General features: G+C 36.4%; 4 protein-coding genes across 5 annotated transcripts in view; 3 read left to right on the forward strand and 1 right to left on the reverse strand.

Moving 5' to 3' along the window:
- The window catches only part of LOC119067960, a 36,982-nt gene extending 32,026 nt beyond the window's left edge, over nt 1-4,956 (forward strand). For both annotated transcript variants that reach the window (XM_037171287.1, XM_037171294.1), the window contains exon 6: nt 2,868-4,956. In XM_037171287.1, the coding sequence (XP_037027182.1) occupies nt 2,868-3,085 (218 nt within the window). In that variant the 3' untranslated portion in view covers nt 3,086-4,956. The remainder of the gene's footprint in view (nt 1-2,867) is intronic.
- Nucleotides 4,957-9,700: 4,744 nt separating this feature from the next.
- On the reverse strand, nt 9,701-11,988 carry LOC119068308 (S-phase kinase-associated protein 2). Its single transcript, XM_037171853.1, has 6 exons — nt 11,756-11,988; nt 10,889-11,590; nt 10,512-10,789; nt 10,319-10,446; nt 10,096-10,255; nt 9,701-10,031 (listed from the first exon to the last, which is right to left on the reverse strand). The coding sequence occupies exons 1-6, from the start codon at nt 11,816-11,818 to the stop codon at nt 9,842-9,844; spliced, it is 1,521 nt and encodes a 506-aa protein (XP_037027748.1). The 5' UTR covers nt 11,819-11,988; the 3' UTR covers nt 9,701-9,841.
- A 113-nt stretch (nt 11,989-12,101) lies between these two features.
- Nucleotides 12,102-13,690, forward strand: LOC119068473 (ubiquitin-like domain-containing CTD phosphatase 1). Its single transcript, XM_037172085.1, has 5 exons — nt 12,102-12,319; nt 12,421-12,479; nt 12,566-12,759; nt 12,817-12,952; nt 13,122-13,690. The coding sequence occupies exons 1-5, from the start codon at nt 12,213-12,215 to the stop codon at nt 13,592-13,594; spliced, it is 969 nt and encodes a 322-aa protein (XP_037027980.1). The 5' UTR covers nt 12,102-12,212; the 3' UTR covers nt 13,595-13,690.
- Nucleotides 13,691-15,411: 1,721 nt separating this feature from the next.
- On the forward strand, nt 15,412-19,062 carry LOC119068455 (UPF0676 protein C1494.01-like). Its single transcript, XM_037172040.1, has 5 exons — nt 15,412-15,654; nt 15,820-15,935; nt 17,828-18,206; nt 18,272-18,382; nt 18,463-19,062. The coding sequence occupies exons 1-5, from the start codon at nt 15,493-15,495 to the stop codon at nt 18,685-18,687; spliced, it is 993 nt and encodes a 330-aa protein (XP_037027935.1). The 5' UTR covers nt 15,412-15,492; the 3' UTR covers nt 18,688-19,062.
- The last annotated feature ends 3,756 nt before the right edge of the window (nt 19,063-22,818 follow it).

Raw genomic sequence — 22,818 nt, forward strand, 5'->3', positions numbered from 1 at the left:
CATATACCACAACGAAAAACGGTTTTGCCATTTTTATGCTAATTCGATGGAATATAATGAATGTACAAATAGGCAAAGTGATGTGTGAAATGTGAATATATTCAAATATTGATGGATTATTAACCAATTTCGCTGAATGCATAAATACTTTCACGAAGTTGAGATGACAACTTGACAGTGTGTGAATAATGTCATCAAGAGAATAGAATAAAATTAAAAAATTCTGGCGACACTGTACTAAGTCATAGAGCATTAGACTGACTGCTCACAAGCTTATTAATAAGCATACATAGAATTCTCCGCTCAGAAAGCTCCCTCATGTATCCATTTCAAGGTCTATTCGAGTCTTGAATTTCGTGAAAAACTTTCTTGATTTTCTCAAATTTCCAAGAATTTTCTCTTGATTTATTCGAACTTTTGCGACCTTTTTTGGGACGAATTTTCATGATTTTCGTGAATTTTTATCGAGTTGGTGATAGTTACAGTTAACACACACCAAAATTACGCAATTTGATTCAACTGTTTTTCAGCTGGTCCACTCACACAACCTCACACGAGTTTTATAGTCATAACGTATGACTCATACACGAGTGGTAGTGATAAACACGTATAAGACAGTGACGTTGTGTGAGTAAGAAAGAGCTGAAATTGTCACAAATTTTCACGATTTCGTGAATTTTTGCGATTTCATTTAATTTGTTCGATGCAGTTAGAGGCAGTGAAATTTCATAATGAATTTGCTTCGGATGTTTTTCAGCTGATCTACACAAACAGTCAAAAATGTTTATACGGTTTCACCACTACCACGTGCTGCTTGTACCAGCTTCAACCGAATTGACAAGTATGAACAGTTTTGACTGTATGTGTGGATCATGTGTGGCTGAAGCACATTCATCCTGAAATTGCACTGCCCTCGACTAAATATGACCTTCCATTTCGTCTTTATTTTCAGATTCTAACAGTCAGAATAGTTGCAAACGGGCATTCACATTAACATCCTATCTCCAATACCATTGCCCGACAGTTCAATTAATTTCCAATTTTTTTTACCCTCACTTAAGTAGAAGGAATGCCAACACATTCTCCTTACATTCTGAATTCATCCCCTTTTCCAACCGTTGTAATGCTCGACCTTGTCTCATGTACAGAATGCTTCTTTTACATGCAATTGTCACGAAATGACCTTCACAATAGTGAAAAGTAAACGTTCACCATGAGCGATAAAGTAACATTTATAGCAATCGGTGAGGTGCTGGGATACTGAAACGTATTTATCATCTCAGTCTGTTTTTTTTCGCAGTTATTATGCAAACAGGTTAACAAACTACCATCGTCGTACGTGTCTAAATGATACATTTGTTTAACTATTCAAATGAATCTATTGAATGGCAACTTGTGCCATATATAATGCTATGTGATAGTTTATAGTATAGTGTATAGGTCGGGCGATTTTCCACTGTAAATATACGAAAGTTTTTATGTCAGTTCGTTGTTTTCCATTTAAACAAAGTGGTTCATTTACAGGTTCTTTCCACAGAAAACAACAATTTTCGCTTAATCATCACGTTGCTATAGGTTTTTAAACTCAATACCAACGTTATTTCATCAAGTCCATAACATAACAAATAATGTAATTATTAAGAAGCAGGTGTTCTTGAATTGAAGCAAGAGAAGACGAAAAAATAATAATTTTCTTTTAGATGTTAAAGTGAACCACAAATGTTCGATCAGGCATAACTGTATGCTGAGTGGAGATTGATCACGTTTAGTTTGTCTAGGTCTGGACCTCTAGATCAAAGTAAAAGTTTTTTTTTTCTCTTTATTCTGTTGGATTAATTTGAATTTAACTGTTAAATCTGATCTGATATTTTTTTCCATTCTACATCGGTAACATTTTTGTTGCAACAACAAAACAGTTGGTTCGTTTTATTGATATCAATAAAAAGAAAGAAGCCGGCGATTCAATTACTTTGTTTATTCAATCTTTGGAATGAAATTGTGACCCCATTTCGATATTTATATTGTTTCAGGAGGTTATCCCACAGATGAACAAACTAACGCGTTTAATATTGAGGATGTAAGCGCTACTGAACGATATTTACTAACTAAAATTCCCATTGGAACAGAATCGTTGGTTTAGCATCCTTTTCTTCCGGTTTCGTCCGGTTTCAGATTGTTTACAGGTAGTACAGATATTGGTTGCTAGTCATCTGAGCCCTGGCTAGTGTTGTCTTATAATACCCATAAGTATTTCCTTAAACTTCAGGAAAGGGTACTCAAATTTCAATCTAAGTTTGCTTCAGCTGATTTTCAGTTGGTTCAATCATACAAAGAAAACGGATTATGAGTGTTTATACAGATTTAACAGAACACACGCGTGGTAAAATCGTATAAACATCAATAATATCCAGTTTTGTTTCTATGATTGAATCAGCTGAAGCAAATTTTGACTGAAATTTGATTGGCCTTTCCTGTGTCGAAGTATCGAAAACTCACCGATATCTTGAACAAGAGAAGTAAAAGATTTAAAATGATTGTAGTAAAGCTGGTATGGCTCGGAAATCCGATATTCAATGCACTAACCAAACATTACTGGTCAGTCAATAGGTCTGTTCCGAGTCTTAAAGCAATAAGCTCACCGTACGTAAAATGCTAGGCATTGCAGTAGTCAGTGGTATAACAATTCTTGGATCTCGGATTTTGCTAACTGGCTTTGATATTGGAGATACAAAAATTTCAACAAACCCTTTTCCCAGCTTCTCTCACATACAATAGAATCCTTTGATTGATTTATCGGCACCACCATCATTAAATTCCTCAATTTATAGTAAAATACGTTTCTAACGTTTTCGTCATCTATTTTTTAGGTTCGGCTCCGCTAGGCAGTTACACACCAGTAAAAGCATCAATTACAACCTCTTTCGAATTGGGCGTCACCCGGTCTCAGTCACCGTCAGTTGAAACATCATCAACTGCCAGCACCAATGGTGAATCGTCAGAAAGTCTACAATATTTAAAACCAGCAACAGATGAACAAACGGTCGCTTGGAGCGAAGGAACACGAGTCACAGATTTGCTGTTTTAAGTTTAGTTCACTTTTCTGTTCTGCTGGTGAATTTTTGGGTGTGTGTGCGTGTGTGAAAAACAAAGAGTCTTGTTTGACATTATATTTCTTGATGGTTAACAGGATACACGGCCACATTTGTCACACTATTACACAATGAAGATATCAATTTATTGAATTAGTTTTTAGGTTTAGGTAGTAAGTTTTTCGTTCGATTAACAATTCTGCAAAGTCTTGCTCGAGCATTTGATTTTTCTTTGTTTTTTTTTCTCTCTTTGGATCTTTGATTTAAGGATGTCTATAAATAACGTTTATCATTGTAAATCAATAAAAATGCCAAATATTGTCATTAAAATAATCGCGTAAACGAAACTTATAAAGCGCGGACGCGGATTATTTAAACAAAAAAAAAAGAAAAGAAAAGAAAATGAATCGAAACAGGGGGACTAATACTCATATTAAATGTGAGTGTGAGGATGTGTTATACAAAGAAAGAATTAAAAATTAAAATGCAGAACAAAAAAAATAATCAAACCGACGAGAAGTAAATGTTGTGACAAGACTAGTCTTGACATGAATTGATCAATTTTCATTCCAATACAAAACAAAAAAGCAAGAAAAGGACGAAATTTTTTGTCGAATTATTTTCATTAAATCTTGTTGTGATTCGAAGAATAGTTTGGAAAATAGCCACCCCATATACCAACTAACATAGATTAATGTTCAAACGAAAAATATTATGAAATAAAAATGAAAATTTACAGTCCGTAGAAAAGGATTTAATGTGAAAAAAATTGAAATAGTCCAGGGCCATTGAGAAACATTTCACTAAATTTCGCTGCAAAATTCACTGAATTTTGTGAAATTTCTTGGTGAAATTTGGTGAAATTTATTGAAATATTTTTCAATATTAGGCGCTGATTTAGCCACTGGTCGTCTAAAGAATTGTCAATAAGCCAGCTTCTGTTTCCTCGATTTCAAAGAATTTGTTATTATCATTTTCAGAATAACTCACATCAATCACCTTCTAGCTCACATCAATCAGCCTTGTAATGTTACATGCACGAACACTTTGTTAATGAAAATGTGATCCGATTACTTTTGCGTTAATTCCTTGGTGATTGGTGTCAAATAGACTGACTTGTTTCCGTACACCACACAGTATTAGTATCGATTATCCGGTTCCAATGTCTTCAAATTTTTCAAGTATTTTCATCATAGAAACATTGGACAAATTCAATAAATCCAACAGAATTATTGCAGCTCGAACTAATAAATCTCCAAACCTTTTCAATGGTTAGTAAGTTGGTTGGTGAATCGAATGTAAAGTGTTGATTGACGGTGAGTCCATTTTATCGGATCTATATTTTCTAGTGAAAATCATGCTAGCCCTCTGGCTGAACTACTGTCCTAATTGTTGTGCTAGTCTGTTATTCGGTATTTGGAGCCAAAAAACGGACTCCACAAATATTTTGTTCTAAAACGTCGATTTAGGGCACACAGTCGATACAAATTCTTCCACACTCCGACAATTTTCTATTTCCTCAAAACAAACCGTACGTGGGTGTGTCGTGACGAAAAATAAATTCTTATTGACATACATCGAACGACAGTGTCTCGAATTGTACCTTTTGCTGATTACTGGTATCGACAGCGACGACATAAAAAGACCGATAAGCTCTGTGTAATATAGCCATCCGACTGGTATTGGCAGTGACGACAGAAAAAGAGCGGTGGGCCTTGGGTTAACGTTGTCAACTACAGCAAAATAGTTCTTAAAACTTAACAAAGTAAAGAATTTTGTTCTCTGAAACAATATACAATACTTCAAACAAAAGAAGTAGTAGATCTAATGACTACATGAAGTCTGCTGTTGATAAAAGGTTTAACCGGTTTCAAAAGTTTTCAAATTCACTTTGGTACGATGATCAGAATATCCTCAGTTAAACCAAATTGAATCGGAACTCTTTCCAATTTCAGCTATTTGTATAACGAATATAATAGAGTGATGAAAATTGAATTGTATATGTGCGATGCCTTTGACAAAGTGCATTTTGTAACCGAAAATAATTTTTATTAAAATTAAACGGAAAGGGAAAACGTTTTTAATTTATAAGTTCGGCTAAGCTTTGATGAGAATGTCTGTGAACATTGAATTTACAGTTAAAATATTCTTTTTTGTAATTATTATATCGAATTGTATACACACGTAATAAGGCTTGAACATAATTAATTAATTGTGATATAAAATATTATTAACGAAACAAACAAAAAAAAACAACAACATTAAACAATACCGCATAGTAACCTATGCACATGCATTTCTAGTAAGTTAAGTGAATGTTCTTAAGGATTCTTGTTGATTTTTCCTAACCATTTTTGATTTTGCTAATTTTTTATGTTTTTGTTTTTCCAAAATTTGATTATCTTTGTCTTCTCTTCGTTCTATTTTTGTTTGGATTTGCTACCATGGAACTGTAGATGTTACTATCTCCATCCTCTGGTTTGGACGTTTCATTTTTGACGCAGAATTATTTCATATACTCCAAGCGATCAAACAACTGTGAACAGTCAACTATAAACCTATTAGTCCTTTACAAAACTAGGCAAAAAAAATTGGAAAAGTCCACTTTTCGTGTGAATTGTGTTGATCCGATACGAAGCCGAGAACAACAAACACCAAACACGGTTTTCGATAACCCGATACGGAAAACATGAGATCTAATACCTTTATTTTTGAGAGTCCTAACGAGGACAGGATTTGCCTAGTTTATATCTCAGTCGTCACACATCAGAAAAAACTCCAAAATGATGTCAAAGTCAGGCTATTGGTCTTAATTTAACGAGTAAATTTATTTAAAAAAATGTCATCAATAGACCTACCGTGCCAGGCAAGTTGAAAATTTGATAGTGTAACTTTCACGCCAGACTTTTATTTTCGAATTGCATTCTTCATTTGGCATTCTTCTGTCAAAAGTTTAAATTTGTTTCAATGTGCGACGACTAGGGCTATTAAAGCTTTTCCTACGCTTGAAAAACCGAAGTCTCGTAGAACAAAGTACCTGACAATGTAATAAGATCGCGTAGGTTTCAACCCATGACCTAATGAGCGATTGATATGCACATGGGCTGTCGATTTATTACAGTAGGTAAGTCTTTGGAAATGTGATTTCTCATTGGCCTTCATGACGCAATTCATTCTGTAAAAAATTTTCGCTTGATTTTTACCTCTTCTTTCAGCTTTAAGCTTATCCTAAGTTCCGTAAGTATTTCTTGAAACATTCCCAAAATCCACAAAAATTTCCCAAATTGTTTGTAGGTTGTAACAGTTCCGTGGTCATCCGAATGTAACAGTTCCTTGGTCATCGATATAAATTTCTTTTCTTTATTATGTAATGAAACACATATCATGCTATCACGCTTATTGAAACTGGCGTAGTAGCGTTTCGAAAAGCTATTTGTTGCTTCATTTGTTTGTATAACTAACACAAATAAGCGAAAAGCGATCAACACTTACCACTGTCATTTAATAAAGTGAAATTCCATACAGGGAAGGAATTATAAGCTCAAGCAATTTCAGTCGAAATAATTTTATGCCAATCTATGGTCACGTCGACATTATATGTGGATTGAATGGCATGGGTTGAATTGAAATTGTTGGATCTGATAATTTAATTCCACGGCTGTAATACTAAACCCAGATTAAAGTATCTCTGTGTACAATAAAATATTAAAACATTCGAAAACGAGAAATCTTATCCACTTTACAATTTTATAATAAATTACAAAAATAAAAAAAAATAAAAATGAAAATCAACCACTACAGCAGTATTTTTTAAGATAATTTATCAAATAAACTTGCAAATTGCATTAAAATTTATGTTGTTTTTTATTGTCGTTGTACCGGATTTGCGGGAGTAAAAGCCGGAAAATCGACACTGGATATGGATAATTCTTGGTGCCAAGCCTCCAAAACTGACCTTGGATATTTTTATCAGACCACATCGAAACATGAAAAATCGCGCTTTACAATCCTTGGAGCATGTCTATAGGAAGAGAGTATGTGGATTACTATGATTTCATTGGAAGACCCTTCCCGTCGTCATAGTATTTCCATTTCATTGTCTCCTACTCCTACTCGATCCATTAACTAAACGAAAGTAAACTAATTTTTTTTTATCGAAGAAGAAGCTCAGATGTAGTGCAACGATTTTTCTGAGTGCCTAGAGTTCCCTTCATTGCTTTTTTTTTGCTTGATTATTCAATCGATTTTATTTTTATTAATTGACGACTTATTTATTACGCGATATTTATTCTATTTTCTATTTAAAACTTTTTTTGACGACCTGCTAACTAAGCAGTACTTTTCTCTAGCTTCTTGTTTTACCTTGCTTTTGCATTTTGTATGCCGTTTTTTCTTTGCTTTGTAAACTGAAAGACCGCTTGTATTAAGAAGACTCAAAATGAATAAATGAATTGAATTGAATTGACCACCGACAAAAACCATACAAAGTTCGAGAGAAGATTAAAATTTTAAAAACAAACATCTCGCTAGAGCGACATGATAGCCCTCGGTGCTTATTTTAGTAAACTTTGGCCAAGGCTACAATAATTACAATTACATTATTGTCTATTCTTGCTATTGCTACGTGCTCAGTCCGTACGTCGAAAGGTGTGCAAAGTTCAATCTGCAATCTCTGGCCAGACGAAGAACGAACGCATGCATTTTGTTCATCCACTCACTGATCATCGGTAAGATCCATTCACCTGTGCTTCGCCCCCGTATAACATTCAACTTGAGGTCAACGAGACACAATGGTATTATCTGGATCAGATCATGCAGAACACCACGCTCGTACCATTCGCCATTCAATGATGCCTGCCGTATGTTCAATGCTGTGTCCGATGTTATCGATCCAACGTTACCGCATAACCAATTCCGAAATGAGCTTCTACGTGTTCCCGATTCAGTGCTGAGCCAGTTCGTATTATTGTGATATTTTTTTTCCTTAATTTTCCCTAATTTTCTACTTTTAACTTTGACACGACGATCTTAATTTGTGACATTATCGACGACCTAGTGATTCCTTTATGTTATTGTACCTTTTATGTTAATTTATTTGCTACCTAGTCCTACCTGTGATACCTAAGTTAAGTCCGCTTGTATTAAGTCGACTGAAAATGAACAATAAATGAATGAATGAATGAATGAAACCATGTCATACAAAATAGTACTATATTTGGCAGCTGATCCCTTTTGCTTGAAGGGGGACCTTTTTTTAGAAATTAATTTCTTAAAAAATCCATAAAATTCTTCAAATATTTCTTAAAATTTCTAAATTTTTAAATTAGCAACATTAGGAATTTTTAAGAATTTTTAGAAATGAAATTCTTAAAAATAGGCACTGTATGAAGTGTGTTGGATGATGTTGAGATTTTACAGAGGGAACACCAGCACTAGTATTGTGTCTGTGTGGAATTATATTCATTTGAAGGGAAAACCACTAGAAAAAAGGGTGTCAAATCAATTTCTAATTCCTTCAATTACTGGAATAATTTCTAATTACCGGATTAATTCCGTTTTTTGGCTGATTTACATTTTAATTTCTATTATTTCCAATATTTTCTATTAATTTTTAATAATTCCACGATATTTTCGGTCTACCATCTTAAGCAGTTTCGTAGTTGCTGAAGTCTCCGATAATTAATAGGAAATGAATTACTTCCTTCGAAGGGATACTAGAAATTGAAGGATTTTATGCAATTACAGGAATTACAAGGAATTGAAGGAATCGACTGGAAATACGAGAAAAAGGATATAAAAGGAAACAATCAGCGAATGAACTGTATTTTACACACCGAATAGCCAAGACCGGAAACCGGTCATCCTGTTTTGCATTCGTTTAGTTCTTTCGTTTATCATACTTATCCGTATTTCCTTTCATTTACGTTCAATTTCTCATATTTCCAGTCAATTCCCTGCGATTCTTTCAATTCCTATTAATTACCAGATGCTACGTTTTTCCTTCGAGGGTGTGTAATCAATTACCCGAGTAATTGCATTGAATTGGACGTATACGTCCGCTATGAGTACAGGTGAGTTGGAGAGTAACTACTTCATTAATCAGACATTCAAACGATAATTTGGTATTTCAAACGCAAAGTTTCTCATCATTACAGTAGTTTGTCCTCAAGTAACTATTTTTTTTATGTTGTGACTGATTCTCATACTACTGGTCCTTCTACGTTCACGTAAACATGGTGAGCTTAGAATCGTAATGCTTTTAAGTTAAAGTTTAAACAAAAGACTGTAATGAATGAGAACGAATAACAAAACAGTCTCAAGTTATCGACACAGCTTTTTCCGTCGAAGAATGTAGAGTTACGTTACGCTGAGAGGAAAACAACTCAGATTATTGCCACTTGATGCATTAGGGTATCCATAAGATATGGTCTGTGGAAGCCTATTCGGAAAAATCTTTTCTGAGTTGGGTGGGAGAAACATTCCCGTCGTATTTTCAAGGAATTTGGGGACAACTTTGATATTTTCAACATAAATGGTATTGATGTAATTGAAAACCTTTCGCTTTTCGCAAAAACCTACTTCCCACGAAAAAATTCAACACAACAAGACGTTCATTTCATCAGATTTTATTTTGCCTACGAATCCATTCATTTCTTGGCTTTTCCAAGAAAAACAAGTTAGTCTACTAAATTCATATAATATTCACTTGCTAACGAGTCTATACTGCAGTGGAAGTGGCAAAATTATGCGGTTCATCCATCTCTGGTTCTCAACCCCCAAATTGACGTTCGTCGTGTTCCAACGGTTGGTCGAGCTACGGCACTGTGAATGAATTTATTTATTCCAACTGTTGGGAATTTATTCTGGATGAGTGTTATGGCTTCATCGGACAATACACCAAATATATCTAAAAATAAGAGAGGCAGCGTTTCGTTGAGTGATCTGGAAATGTGAAGCATTAGGAGTGAGCGAAGGTAAAATCGACATGTGGGAGAAGAAGTCTTACATATATGAGGCCGGAGTTATATTGTAGCACCGTGACATAGACAAGAATTCCAAACGTCTAAACTTTCTCAAGTATTCAATGCAAAGGGATGTTAAATTTACGCAGTCCGAGACATCCAATTCAATTAGACCCGGGCATTGATTTGCCAACTCAGCAATATCTGCGGAAAAAGATTTTGTTTTTGTTTAACAAATGGCTATAAAGTTGGACTGATAAGGCGTACGATTGTCTGCCAATGATTTTCGGCAACCGGCAATGTTCAAACGGATCAAACTTCTCGGCGCTCGTTTGATTAATGTATCAACGCATTCGGTATTCATTGATGTCCATGAAATGTTCAAATTTTCCAATCTGAAATTTTTCATTCACAAAATGGTTAGACCAGTCATCCATTCGGCCGGAATGATTCAACTTACGATTTCAATTCTAATAACAAATTTTTTATGCCATATTTGTCCAGTCCGGTACACATAGTCATATTTAATGCTTCCAGTTGTCGATTTTTACCGATACCGGCACAGACTGCCGCATTGATTGGAATCGCCTCTAGACTGAGTTTTTTAAGGTTCACACATTTGGCGAACAGCTCCACCAATGATTGTTGCGATATGGTGGTCATGCTTAGATCCAAGTATTGCAGTTTATGGAACGATACTATCTTAGCGTCATCATCGACGAAAATTGGACTTGCAATCTGTTGACAAAAGATAAAAAAGCGAAGAAGTTAGGATGTCGACCGTTTACGAATCGAGAAGACGGAGATGCTCGGTTAAACAGGAGCTCATGCAATTACCTTTGTTTGTGCCAATCGTACAACTACACAGCCTCTCCTCAAAACTCTTCCCATCGCGCCAACATTTAAATTTCGTCCGGCCAAGTCTAACCGTCCCCACAACGACTCGTCGGCTGCAGCCTCATTGAATCGTTTCGAAACCAGAGCGCACCGCAACAACGCCTTCTTCGGCAACCATTGGAACACGGACAGAATAACTTCGTACGAAAGCCGTGAGAAATGATCAACACCGCTGCTGACCTGGGGCACCTTCCGTTGATAATAATAGAATGATTCGTCGGATGAAATGGTTGGTAAGTGTTTCTTTTGGGACGTATGCGGGATGGAATTCTGATTCCCAACGACTGTTAAAGGACTTCTGCCTTTTGGTTGGCTTTGATTCGTGAACCGCATCATGGATGTGTTCAATATGGGACGACCTTCTTGTGGCTCGAAATGGGTGTACAGTTCAATGTTTTCACACTTTGAATCGTCTGGTATTGGTGCTTTTTTGCTGGCACATTGATCGAGCTCCGATTCGGTAAGTACATTTTGTATGGAGTTGGTAATGAATCCGTTGGCCACTTCTTCGATAAAACTCTCGCATGTAGTTACGTACTTATGGGTCTGTGTTGATTCAAGCGATGGTATTCCATCTGCCATTTGATATTTATTTTCGTTTTGCGGTCGGGTCGACGGTGACAACTTCTGCCGTTTCCTATTCTGAAAATTTGGAAACATTTTCTGTTCATTTAAGGATTTTTTTTTCATTTCCACTTTGGGCGGCCATACAACAGGTCAATCATAAACTTTCTAGGCGCCAATAACATAACCTGCCTTGGGGATACGTAAACGAAAAAGAAAAATGGTATCGGCGACGTAGTATACCTTAAATAATGGTCCGTCAGACTCGATATCGGAGTCAATATTGGCTCGATTGCCGGTCTCCATGGTGCCTCATCAATTAATTTATTTGTTTAAACTTATTCTTCAAATGTTACTGTTTCGGACAAGACGTCAATGATCGCGCATAAAATATTCTTTTAATAAAAACACTTTCCTTCCAGACAGAGTTCTTGTCGCCGCGTTATGTCAAAAACTCAATTGCAATGCTCGCCTTCGTTGTTTTTATTTCTCTTATCGATAAAACAGATTGGCGATTGCTAAGACATCTAGCAGATAACAACGAAATAGAATATGTCAGATTGAAATGTCAACGAAAAATATATTTTGAAAAGCGGTTGATTGAACGGCAACATAACCTATTGAGAAGACATCATCGTCCTTACATACAAACAAACCGAAAACGAGTAAATTCTCGTCTGCTGATACAAAATTTCCAGTAATGGAAGAGGTAAAGGAGATTTCCATTATCGTCAAATGGTGTGGCAAGGAATACGTTATCAGTGATTTGATCGATAGTGATACGGTCGCTGTTTTACGACACGAAATGTAAGTTCGTAGCTCTGTATGTTTGCATTTTTTTACGAATGCAATTTTTTTTTTCAATCGTCTGACGAATGCAATTTTTTTGATCATTGTCGCATTTTTAGCTTCAAAAAAATTAACGTCCGTCCCGAACGGCAGAAACTGTTGAACTTGAAATACAAAGGTAATTTTTTGTCGTGGTTTTCGACAATAAAAAAAAATATTTTCAAATGTTCTTTGTTTACGCATTCCTTTATGTGTCAACTGAAGGTGCTAATGCAACAGATGACGTTAAATTGGGTTCGCTTGAACTGAAGCCTAACTATAAACTGATGATGGTTGGCTCATTGGAATCTGATATCAAAGAAGTGGAGTCACGACCATTGGATGCATTAGATTCTTTGGTTGTTGATGATTTCGAGGACACTGATGAGAAGAAAGAAGTGTCCATTCATAACTCTGAGGTGAGCGTGACGGCTATTTTTTGGGTCAAATTTGCACTTACATGTTCGAATTTGTAGGTCTACTTGTCGAAGGTGAACAAGCGCATCAAAGACTACCAAGTAAAGGAGCTCAACCCACCGCGTCCGAATAAGAAACTCCTGGTGCTCGATATTGATTACACTTTATTTGATCACAGAAGTGTTGCTGAAAGTGGTGAGTACATACAGTAGACATAGTTGTCGTTTCTCTAATTCATTTAACATTAACCGTGTCGACGCAACGATTCGTCAGTAAAGTCTAGACCATAATGGTCTGAACACGAAACTTTTCTATTCTGTTGACACAAATGAACCGAGACTGAAATATAGTTCTTACCTTGCAGCCGCCGAACTTATGCGTCCATTCCTACACGAATTTCTCACATCGGCCTACCAGCACTACAATATTGTCATCTGGTCGGCGACCGGAATGATTTGGATCGAAGAGAAAATGAAAATGCTGGGCGTTGCCACACATCCCGATTATAAGATTTGGTTCTACTTGGACTCGAGTGCAATGATAAGCGTTTACATACCGGAAAAGGGTGTCGTCGACGTGAAACCCTTGGGCGTGATTTGGGGCAAATATGCGGATTACTCATCGAAAAACACGATTATGTTCGACGATATTCGTCGCAATTTTCTCATGAATCCTCGTAGCGGTCTGCGAATCCGACCGTTTCGGCAGGCACATTCGAACCGGGACACCGATCGTGAATTGTTTAAATTGATGAAATATTTGAAGAAAATTGCGGAAAATTGTGATGATTTTGATCGATTGAATCATAGAAATTGGGAAACGTATGAACCGAAATAGTCACCTTCATAGCGTTGTTACAGTGGTTCAGTTGGTGGACTCGCGATGGAGATTTATATTATGGGAGAAATAAAATTAAATTTCGTCAATTTCAGATGTGCGGCTGTTTTGTTTAATTAACGGTGTCACTTATTCCTTTTTCGACTGTTGTACAGGTAACAGTAAGCGACAAAAATTATTTATTGAAAAAATGTCTGCCCTTTGTAGACAGGTGCCGAACCGGCCATACTGGGACGATTCCCGAAAGGCCTTTTGATTTTTGTATGCAAATTGTAATTTATTCGAGCCAGTGCGGCACTGCAAGTCCTCAAGTTTAAATTTTTTACTTGCTGCTTTAGAAAACGAAAAACAAAACCTTCGCCATGGGCATGTTTTGATTCGGATTTACGAGAACCTGATTTTGGTTGGATGTGAGCTAACAGAAACCGGAACTCAATTTTTCAAGTTCAATTTCAGACTTTAAAAGCAAATTCTGGTTTTCGATTACGTGTGCAAGATTCTAAGCAACTGACAGTTTGCCCAAATGTATTATCTCGGCCGTGACACAACGTACCAAAAACGAAATTGGTGTCAAATGAGGATAATAGAATGAAGAATGCAACTGAAAAGGAAACTAAGATAGAAAATTCACGAACCGAAAAATCATTGTAATGCGTAATCTACTATTGTTGTAACATCTGGCGTGCCTGACAAAGTCCACTTTTCGAATTATTCAACTTGTCAGACCTTCCAACGAAAATTGTATTTTTAAAGTCCACTTTTGGCTTCACTTCGTTACTTACTAACTTGCGGGTTTTGGTTGACTCTACTAACTTCCTTCACTCGTTCCTGTCCTCGGCCAGACTTCTCTAATCCGCAACCCCCAATGATTTAGTATCTTCGACCACACAGTCTATCTCTCTTCTGTGGTCGCCCTCTCGGTCTACGTCCTTCAAATTTCCTGTCGAGGGATTTCTTGGCAGTTCTGTCATCATTCATCCTAGCCGCATGTCCCGCCCATCGGAGCTTCGCTGATTTTACTGCAACTGTGATGCAATTCTTCCCAAAAATTTCGGACAATTCCATATTCGTTCGTCTTCTCCAACTACCTGCTTCATGTACTGGTCCACATATCGATCTTAAGATTCTTCTTTCGAAGCAGTTCAGTATCTGCTCTTTTTTGGATGTCATGTACCACGTCTCGCAAGCATACATGAAGATGGGTCGAACTTATAGTTTTGTAGAGTCGGATTTTTGTTGCACAGGATACAAGTGAGCTTTTGAACAGGAGTTTCAGTGCATAATAGATTCTGCTTCCTTGCGTAATTCTCATTTTGATCTCCACCTCTATATCACTCGTTACGTTTAATGTCGAACCTAAATACTTGAATGACTACACGACTTCGAAATTGGACATACATGGATTTTCTGCGAAAGGAACAACAGTTGTAGAACAAATGTCTTTGGCCTTGCAAAATCTACAATATTACATTGATCTCCATCCGCAACAAAGTCCGTGGGTTCTGGGTCTATGACTAAAATTCCCTTACTTCTTGCGATATCAAAACTTGTATGATACTGTTTTCGACGTTGAAAAAGTCAAAAAATACCAAAACTTAATAACTGAACAATGTGAATGACTTTTAAATAGATCACTTCGAATTCCGTCTTAATTGGTTTATTGATAACATGGTAAACATAATCGTCTGTATTTTTGTGAATTGTAAATATATGTTCAACATGAATAGACAGTGAACGACATAAGATTGCTTTATCGCCGAGAAAATACGAAGAATTAGAAAGTTGTCTATGCGGGCTCGTCTGTTGAAATCGGAAAACATTCAAATTTATTCATTGTTCAAAAATCATAGTGTTCAGTCAAGTACCTGCCTAGTTCCATAACTGAGCAACGAGTCATCATGTTCTCGGACACAATCCCTCAGATTGATTGCTCTGCAATTGCTAACGATTTCAAAAATTTGGACGTAGACAAACTGTATTGCGTAGCACAAGAATTTGGAACAGCGATGACGGGAATCGGAATGTGCTATCTGATTAACCATGGCTTGGACATGAAGAAGGTTTAATTAATACTGCACACGGGAGATAATTTGATATCTCGTACCACGATGAGTAAAAGTATCCAAGGGCTTCAGCCTGGATACGAGATATCAAATTACTTCCTTGGTACAGTAATCTACTATAGTCCAATACGTCACACAGTTCAATTTTATGTTCCCAAACAGATTGAACGAATTTATTCGGTGTCAAACAGCTTTTTCAATTTACCTTCGGAAATCAAATTGAAATATAGAAAAAAGGGCTCATCAAATCACGGATATAGCTGCCCAGGTGACCAAAGGTAAGTGCACATTATTTCCAGTAGAAATAATAGCTGAACCTTATCAAAGTTAGTACATTAAACACTTAAGAGTGATATCACCAAATCTTCAGGTGATTGGGGAACAAGCGGTCTCCGATTTTAATAGTCGTTGGATTCGTCTTTGAATTTTAGGAAACACGTATCTTTCACTTTTTCTAAAAAAAATAGTTTTCTGTGAAAAGCGTTCAAAAGTGAAGACATGTCAGAGGGTACCGAAAACAGTTTTTCGACAATAACTCAAGATTTTTTTTTTAATTGTTGTAATGTTGTACGAATGTCGGACTTGGAAAGACCTACAGGTAGAGTATACGCACTGGCTGATGCGAGTACATTCACGAGAGTTATGACTGAAAATATAGTGAATATTCTCAGAGACCGCCTTCCCTGCAGCTCCGATGTTCCGCGGAACTGAGTATGGGGTGTTGTAGCTGGCCTCATCCACTATCGTTGCAAATATAAATTAACCCAGTACTTTTGGGCTGCAAGTCTAGGAAAAAAAGTTGTTGCCAATATAGATTTTTTCCTTCTTTCTGAGGGTTCAACTGCTGGAACAGCATCTAGAACGTTACTACGTTAGTCATTTTTTATCGTATCTAGAATTGAAAGACGAATCCAATCACTCATTAAAATCGGAGACCGCTTGTTCCCCAAGTTAAAAAAATCAGCTGAAGATTTGGCGATATCACTCTTAAGTGGATGGATCGGCACCGAATAGTACATTATGCTACTGGTGAATATGGCCAGCATTAATAACTCGATCGTATATTACACAAAACGAGTGAAACGAGTGTCTATGTAATATAGAAGAGAGTATTATGCATGCCATATTCACTGGTAACATATTGTATTGGCGCAAACTATTAACTTATCGACACAATAATGTCGGATTTATACGCTCTAGGTAAATAATAATGACGTCATGCGTATCGCACACTGTGACAGAATTAATGTTCGGTATTATACCCTAAAAACAGCATTTAATGTGGATGTATTAACACGTATGCAATGAAAGAACTAATTTTACTATTGTTGCAAGGGTTTCTGTGTCCTAGAAATGTCGTAAGCACTAACGTTTATTGCATACGATAATCATTTAATAGACGATATTACTGCTGGTAGCAGTCACACGCTTTCATTGACTCTGGATCCCTTACTCGGTTACTCCTTCCGGAACCATTTAACACAACTTCTTTAATGTTTTTCCCCAATAATTATTGATTTAATTACTGCTCAAATAACTAATTCTGAGGATTAAAATTCTCATTATATGGACAAGTAGCTTGTATACAGAGGTCTCGGTATTGATCTCCACACTGCCTCCGTAGATAAACCACCCACTTTCTATTGGAATGCCTAATTATGAATGCCACGAACATTTATGGTTCAAAATCTAGCAAGTATTTGCTTAAATTAAGGGTTTTTCTTCGAGTTTTGCATGAAAAAATACCTAAATTTTTTTCCATCCAATAAAAACTCATTTAAAACCAAATTGTCGAAGAAAATACGCGAAAATTCTGCATAGAATTTCTGATTATACTAGTCGGTCATTTTTCAGCGTGTAAGCGTTAAAAAGTTTGGAACGGGCCTTCGGTACGACGTTATAAAGTCAAAGTTTTTTTTTTTGTCTTTAAGCCGATTTTTCAAACAGCTCTACCACAAAAACGACAATTTTGTGAGAGGCGAGATATACCTCGTTGAACTCGTAATGAAGCAAAGATTTCATGGGTATACCATACACTTAAAAAGTCCTGATACGTTGAATTTATCCTCCTATACAAATTGTTTGAAGAGTTCGCGATTTCACTCATAAACGATTTATAGTTCTTGTAAGTAGCATGTGTCTGTAATTTATCATTCTTAATACGCTATAGCTTCACCGAAAAAACTTTCGAGTTGAAAGAGCTGTGGGATATTTCTGCGTGCTACGTATACGATAACGATAAATTGCCGAATGCAGAAATACCAGCATTTCAAATGGCATTTGATGATATCAGAAGTGACTTGGAACACATTGTAAAAGTACTGTTGCGCTGCATTGAAATATATTTGAATTTGGAAAGGGATTCTCTCATCTCGGCACACAAAAATCTGGGGGACCGAACCGTTAGAACTCATACACAAATGCGTTCTCTTTATTACGGTGTAATAAATTCGGAGGAACAGTTACCCACCAATGCTACAAGATTCGGAGAACATAAAGATTTTGGTACATTGACTTTTGTCATTCAAGATCTGGTTGGTGGACTTGAGGTAAAAAATGTTTGAAAAATATTACTTATTATGGAGATAGGTGAATAAACTGGGATGTCTTCTAGGTGAAAACATCGAACGGCAAATGGATTCAGGCTGTTCCTGTAAAAAATGCCATTCTCGTCAATAGTGGTGAACTCCTCGAATACTGGACAGGCGGAAGATTTCACGCTGCAGTAAGTTGATCACATTTCAATTAGAAGAAGCGGTGTAACGGCTGAACACGACTTATTGTTGAATTCTCTTAAATTTTCAGCCGCATAGAGTTAGAATCGATCCAGAGAATAATCGGACAAACATTCCTCGTCAGAGCTTTGTGTATTTTGTAGACCCGGACGGAGACACTGAAATATATCCAGCTCTACCAGTCTTACCACAAAAAGAAAATGATTTGCAACATTACAACAACAAAGCCATTGTTGCCTACGTCCACACCCAGGACCGAATTGAAGCTTCTACGGTATATTCCAATCTAGATTAACGTATCCATCAATTCTGAGACACTTGAAGAGTTTCCTAGAGAATAGTATTCTCAGAATGCTCATAAAAAAACACGAACGGCAGCAATTCGATTGAGTTAATTTATATTGAAGAATTCTATCAAAAATGGTGCATCAGTCAACACACAGCAACAAATGTTTATGATCTTTAGCCTCGAAGTGACGCTGGATACTCTTACTCCTACCAAATTTACCTAGGTAAAATGATTACCATTCAATAAATCATTCAGAAATATCATTAAATCGTGACGACTGCATTTTCGTTTCAATGAGACTGAAATCATTATTCGTAAAAACTCATAAATATATTTGCGGTTGAAGCGCTGGGTACTGTAATTATATTGATAGGAATAGCAAAGGTCGCTTTTATGTTGTGTGGTATCTGCAATATATTTGAATAACTTAAGCGTAGAATTATCATTTTAAAAATGTTCAAGTTGATGGTCAATGTCAGTTGTGAAGTAATTCTATGAAAGTATGAAAACTTAAAAGCGGAATGTGGACCACATAGATTGTCAATTTGTAGGGAGTTTGATTAAAAATCAGATTTTTCTTGCATGGGCATCTGTGTACTTGATGGAAATCAAATATGAACAAATCAATAGTGGCAATTGCTTTAAAGCACTTCAAGCAAGAGGAATCATAGTCGACAGCTGCCAAATAGAGTACTATTTTGGATGAAATAGTTTTTTTTACAGTGTTTCACAGTTGTGTGACACACTGTCAAGTTTCAGTCCCCTATTTAGAGTACCACCTGAAGTACGTTAGTAGTTGCAGAAGACCAATATAACTTATCCTTCGAATATCATTTTTACTATGAAGCCATGATGGGACGTTATAGTATAAATGTAAAAACATTGGTAGAAGACAACATGGCCATACATTTTTGTACATTTTGCACAAAAGTGAGCCATCATGGTTTAATTGGGTAAAATGGATTTGAAAAATGTTTCGGCCAAACATATGTCACTAAGTTCTATAATGGGTCTTCCAGGTTGGTTTTATTTGAAATGACTTGATCTTTTTCATTCGATGTCATTCGTTCAATTTCACCATGTTAGGAGCCGTTCATAAACAACGTAACACAAAAACCACTCTTTTCGGTCACACAAAATGTATGAGAATTTCCAATAGTATGTGTGGACCATCACACAAGCCTAAAATCCAAGGTAAATATAGGAGGTAATGCCATTCAGACGCGCGGCTTAGCACATAAATTCGATGCCAGTGACATCTTTTTTTTAAATCGTTGACTACGATTTACTTGTATTTCACAAAAAAAAACTTTCGTGCCACATCTGATTCGGTTATATATGGCATTACCTCCTCACTATATTTACCTTGCTAAAATCCTCAATAAGTGGAATGAAGTGGCGCACCCTATACTTTGCAAGTTGCAACTTCTAAAATAGATGATCTTGCTTCATGAAGAATAATAGAATGAGTTCAGAATCATATGCAATTTTTGTGTCGCTATTTTTCTAAAGAAGACTTACGTGAAGCAACACACTTCAAGCATGAGTGGACCACTCAGAGTGGTACCCTACATAGAGTACTGAAACTGGACAGTGTATCGAACAATTTTTGACACTCTAAAAAATGTGGAACCAATTTTTAATTGTTAACTGAGAAACGCTAGAGAAATCAACTAAAATCCATCTAACATCCCAAATTCCACCTAAGAATCTAAGTTGCTTCATTCCAAAAGTTTGTCAATTTTTTTAAAGATTCACTCGTACGTCACACGTCAAAAAGCTTCCAAATACTGTTCCCATACCATCATCCTCCAAACTTACCCATCTTCTAACATGCGCATCTTTAAGGTCTACACGTTACTTACGCCGGCCGCTTAGCTCTCTATTTACGATCAAATTATGAAAACTCTTACCACTTTGTATTGTTGTAAAGTAAACGGTGTGACTGCTCCTCAAGTTTCATAAGTGTTAACAAAGGAAGATCATTTCCTTGGATCGACATTTCAAATAATGAAAAAAAAACCGATCTTATCGTTATTATTAACCTGAGGCGAGGCAGACAATCAATATACTGCTAATTTTGCAATTATTTCGTAGACAAATTGAAGTGTGGGATACTCTCAGAAGTCTAGCGGAAGATTCAAATGAGCATTCGAATGAAATTGGATTTATAAAAATTTTATTGATTCGATTTGCTTATTTACGAAATGTTAGGCAAATTCGTCTCACAGAATCTAATTGCAGAAATCGAAGTGGCCCTTCCACTGATTGTGATTATGATTTTACTATTAAAACCATATTCGTTAACTCTGTGAGCTATGACGTCACTTGAACTTCGTTCATATACTCTATATTTGTTGTCGGTAATATCCCAATAATCCAAACGAATTTCGTATTTAACCAGCGGTCGAATCAAAATCATTTTTGGAATTGTGATCCAACTGTTGAACCCAAGTGGATGGTTACTGTTGTAGACTGTCTTTTCACAGTCTGTGCATTTTTCGATAATTTGAAGTTTCAGATTCGCTGGCTCGTATTTCTCCACTTTAACCTTATTGACGTACAAACTTGACAATCGAATTTGTCTTAATATAATCTGTTCGTTTGACCAGAATGTGACCGGCTCGAAACGTTCCAATACTTTCTTCTGGTAATCGGTGATAGTTTTGAAATCACATGACAATAATTCGAACGTATCCCATGCATTATTTCGATACTCTTTGCTTATCAACGTCTTCGGATCAGAATGTGACAGAGCTATCAATGCGAGGTCAGCAAGTTCATCGTTTGTGAAGAGGCTGTGATATTCTCTTATAACATCGCCAACGTGAATAGAATTCATCGATCGAAAACGGATTTGATATAATAAGCCTTGCAGTTTGTTCCGTATATTGAGTAGATCTGACTGTTCCAATCCTTCTCGAAGACACTCTTCCTGTGCCCATGTGATACATGACTTAAAAATGGTGTATTCTCCACAGGCGAAGTTGTCCAAGCTGACTATTTGCAGGACGGTTTCGTATGATCGTTCCAGGAAATCGCTCGACTGAAATATTTCCTCCGCTTTCAAAGATATTTGCCTCTGGCAGTGACTTTTAGTTAAAGGCATTTGGAATTCCAATGCCAGATCGTAGATCCAACAAACATTATCGATTGTAATTGATTTGTCGAGGACGATATCGTAATAGCCCAAACATCCTGTGACGTTATACTTTCTGCTAAGTTGTAGTACATCAGGAATATGAACCATTTCGATGTTTGGCTTGTCAAAGTAAAATAATTTAAGGAATTCTTTGAATATGTCGGCAGTTGTATCGACAATTTGTACATCTCCATGCTCTCTCAATTCTCCGAAAAACATAGCATTGAACACATCACTTCTAAGTTTCAGCAAAATTCTGTGAGCACAATTTGTTTGTTCTTCTTTCTTCGCCCGATTTTGAAAATGAAATTGACATCGGCTGTTGCTGCGTCCAGATAGGATTCTTCGGCCAGCATTGAAATACTTGGTTGCATGACCATCGATTTTCGAAAATTCGAAAATTTTGGCTGAAACATCTTTACAAATGATCAGAATTCGTTTTGCCCTATCGATGGTAGATTTGTGACTGAATAGAACAAGATTTCACGTCACTAGTGCGTCATCCGTTACTATCAAAGTATAGTGAGTTTCATGATAAGAACGAGATACATAATCTGTGAATGCAGTCGTGTCCAACGTTCTGAGAGAACTAAATAAGACACCTCTGTCTGAGTTGATCTCTCTTCAAGTCGTGAAGAATTAAACCACTCACCCCTTCCTGAAACGTCACGTATTAGGTCAGTTACTTATTAAATCTATTACTTCATCTTAAGTATTTTCGTCGTATAATTCGTTTCATTTGTTTGTTTCCCGTGCGACGACGTCAGGTACAGATTATTATTGCCAAATTCGAGATCTTTTTAGAGTTCTGAGTGAATACCTACTACAGCCCAGCTACTTAAGAATCTTAAGTAGATATTGCGAAAAGTAAGAGTTAGAATAACGAAATATTTCCAACAGAAGAGGAGCTTAAGATGTATGCTTAAGATTGAGAGGTAAATGAAACAAAATCTACTAATTTAATGGCCAACTTCAACTCTCCGCTGGCGATTGAC

The sequence above is a fragment of the Bradysia coprophila genome, chromosome II, assembly GCF_014529535.1.
Source record: "Bradysia coprophila strain Holo2 chromosome II, BU_Bcop_v1, whole genome shotgun sequence".
Taxonomy (NCBI): domain Eukaryota; kingdom Metazoa; phylum Arthropoda; class Insecta; order Diptera; family Sciaridae; genus Bradysia; species Bradysia coprophila.

Bases quoted from the DNA above. Each gene is read 5' to 3' on its own strand.
- LOC119068455 (XM_037172040.1), top strand. From the start codon at position 15,493: ATGTTCTCGGACACAATCCCTCAGATTGATTGCTCTGCAATTGCTAAC. The intron at 18,207-18,271 runs GTAAAAAATGTT...GATGTCTTCTAG, and splicing joins ATCTGGTTGGTGGACTTGAG to GTGAAAACATCGAACGGCAA. The intron at 18,383-18,462 runs GTAAGTTGATCA...TTAAATTTTCAG, and splicing joins GCGGAAGATTTCACGCTGCA to CCGCATAGAGTTAGAATCGA.
- LOC119068308 (XM_037171853.1), bottom strand. From the start codon at position 11,818: ATGGAGACCGGCAATCGAGCCAATATTGACTCCGATATCGAGTCTGAC. The intron at 10,790-10,888 runs GTAATTGCATGA...TTTTGTCAACAG, and splicing joins TACGATTGGCACAAACAAAG to ATTGCAAGTCCAATTTTCGT. The intron at 10,032-10,095 runs GTAAGACTTCTT...TCACATTTCCAG, and splicing joins ATAACTCCGGCCTCATATAT to ATCACTCAACGAAACGCTGC.
- LOC119068473 (XM_037172085.1), top strand. From the start codon at position 12,213: ATGGAAGAGGTAAAGGAGATTTCCATTATCGTCAAATGGTGTGGCAAG. The intron at 12,320-12,420 runs GTAAGTTCGTAG...TCGCATTTTTAG, and splicing joins GCTGTTTTACGACACGAAAT to CTTCAAAAAAATTAACGTCC. The intron at 12,480-12,565 runs GTAATTTTTTGT...TGTCAACTGAAG, and splicing joins GTTGAACTTGAAATACAAAG to GTGCTAATGCAACAGATGAC.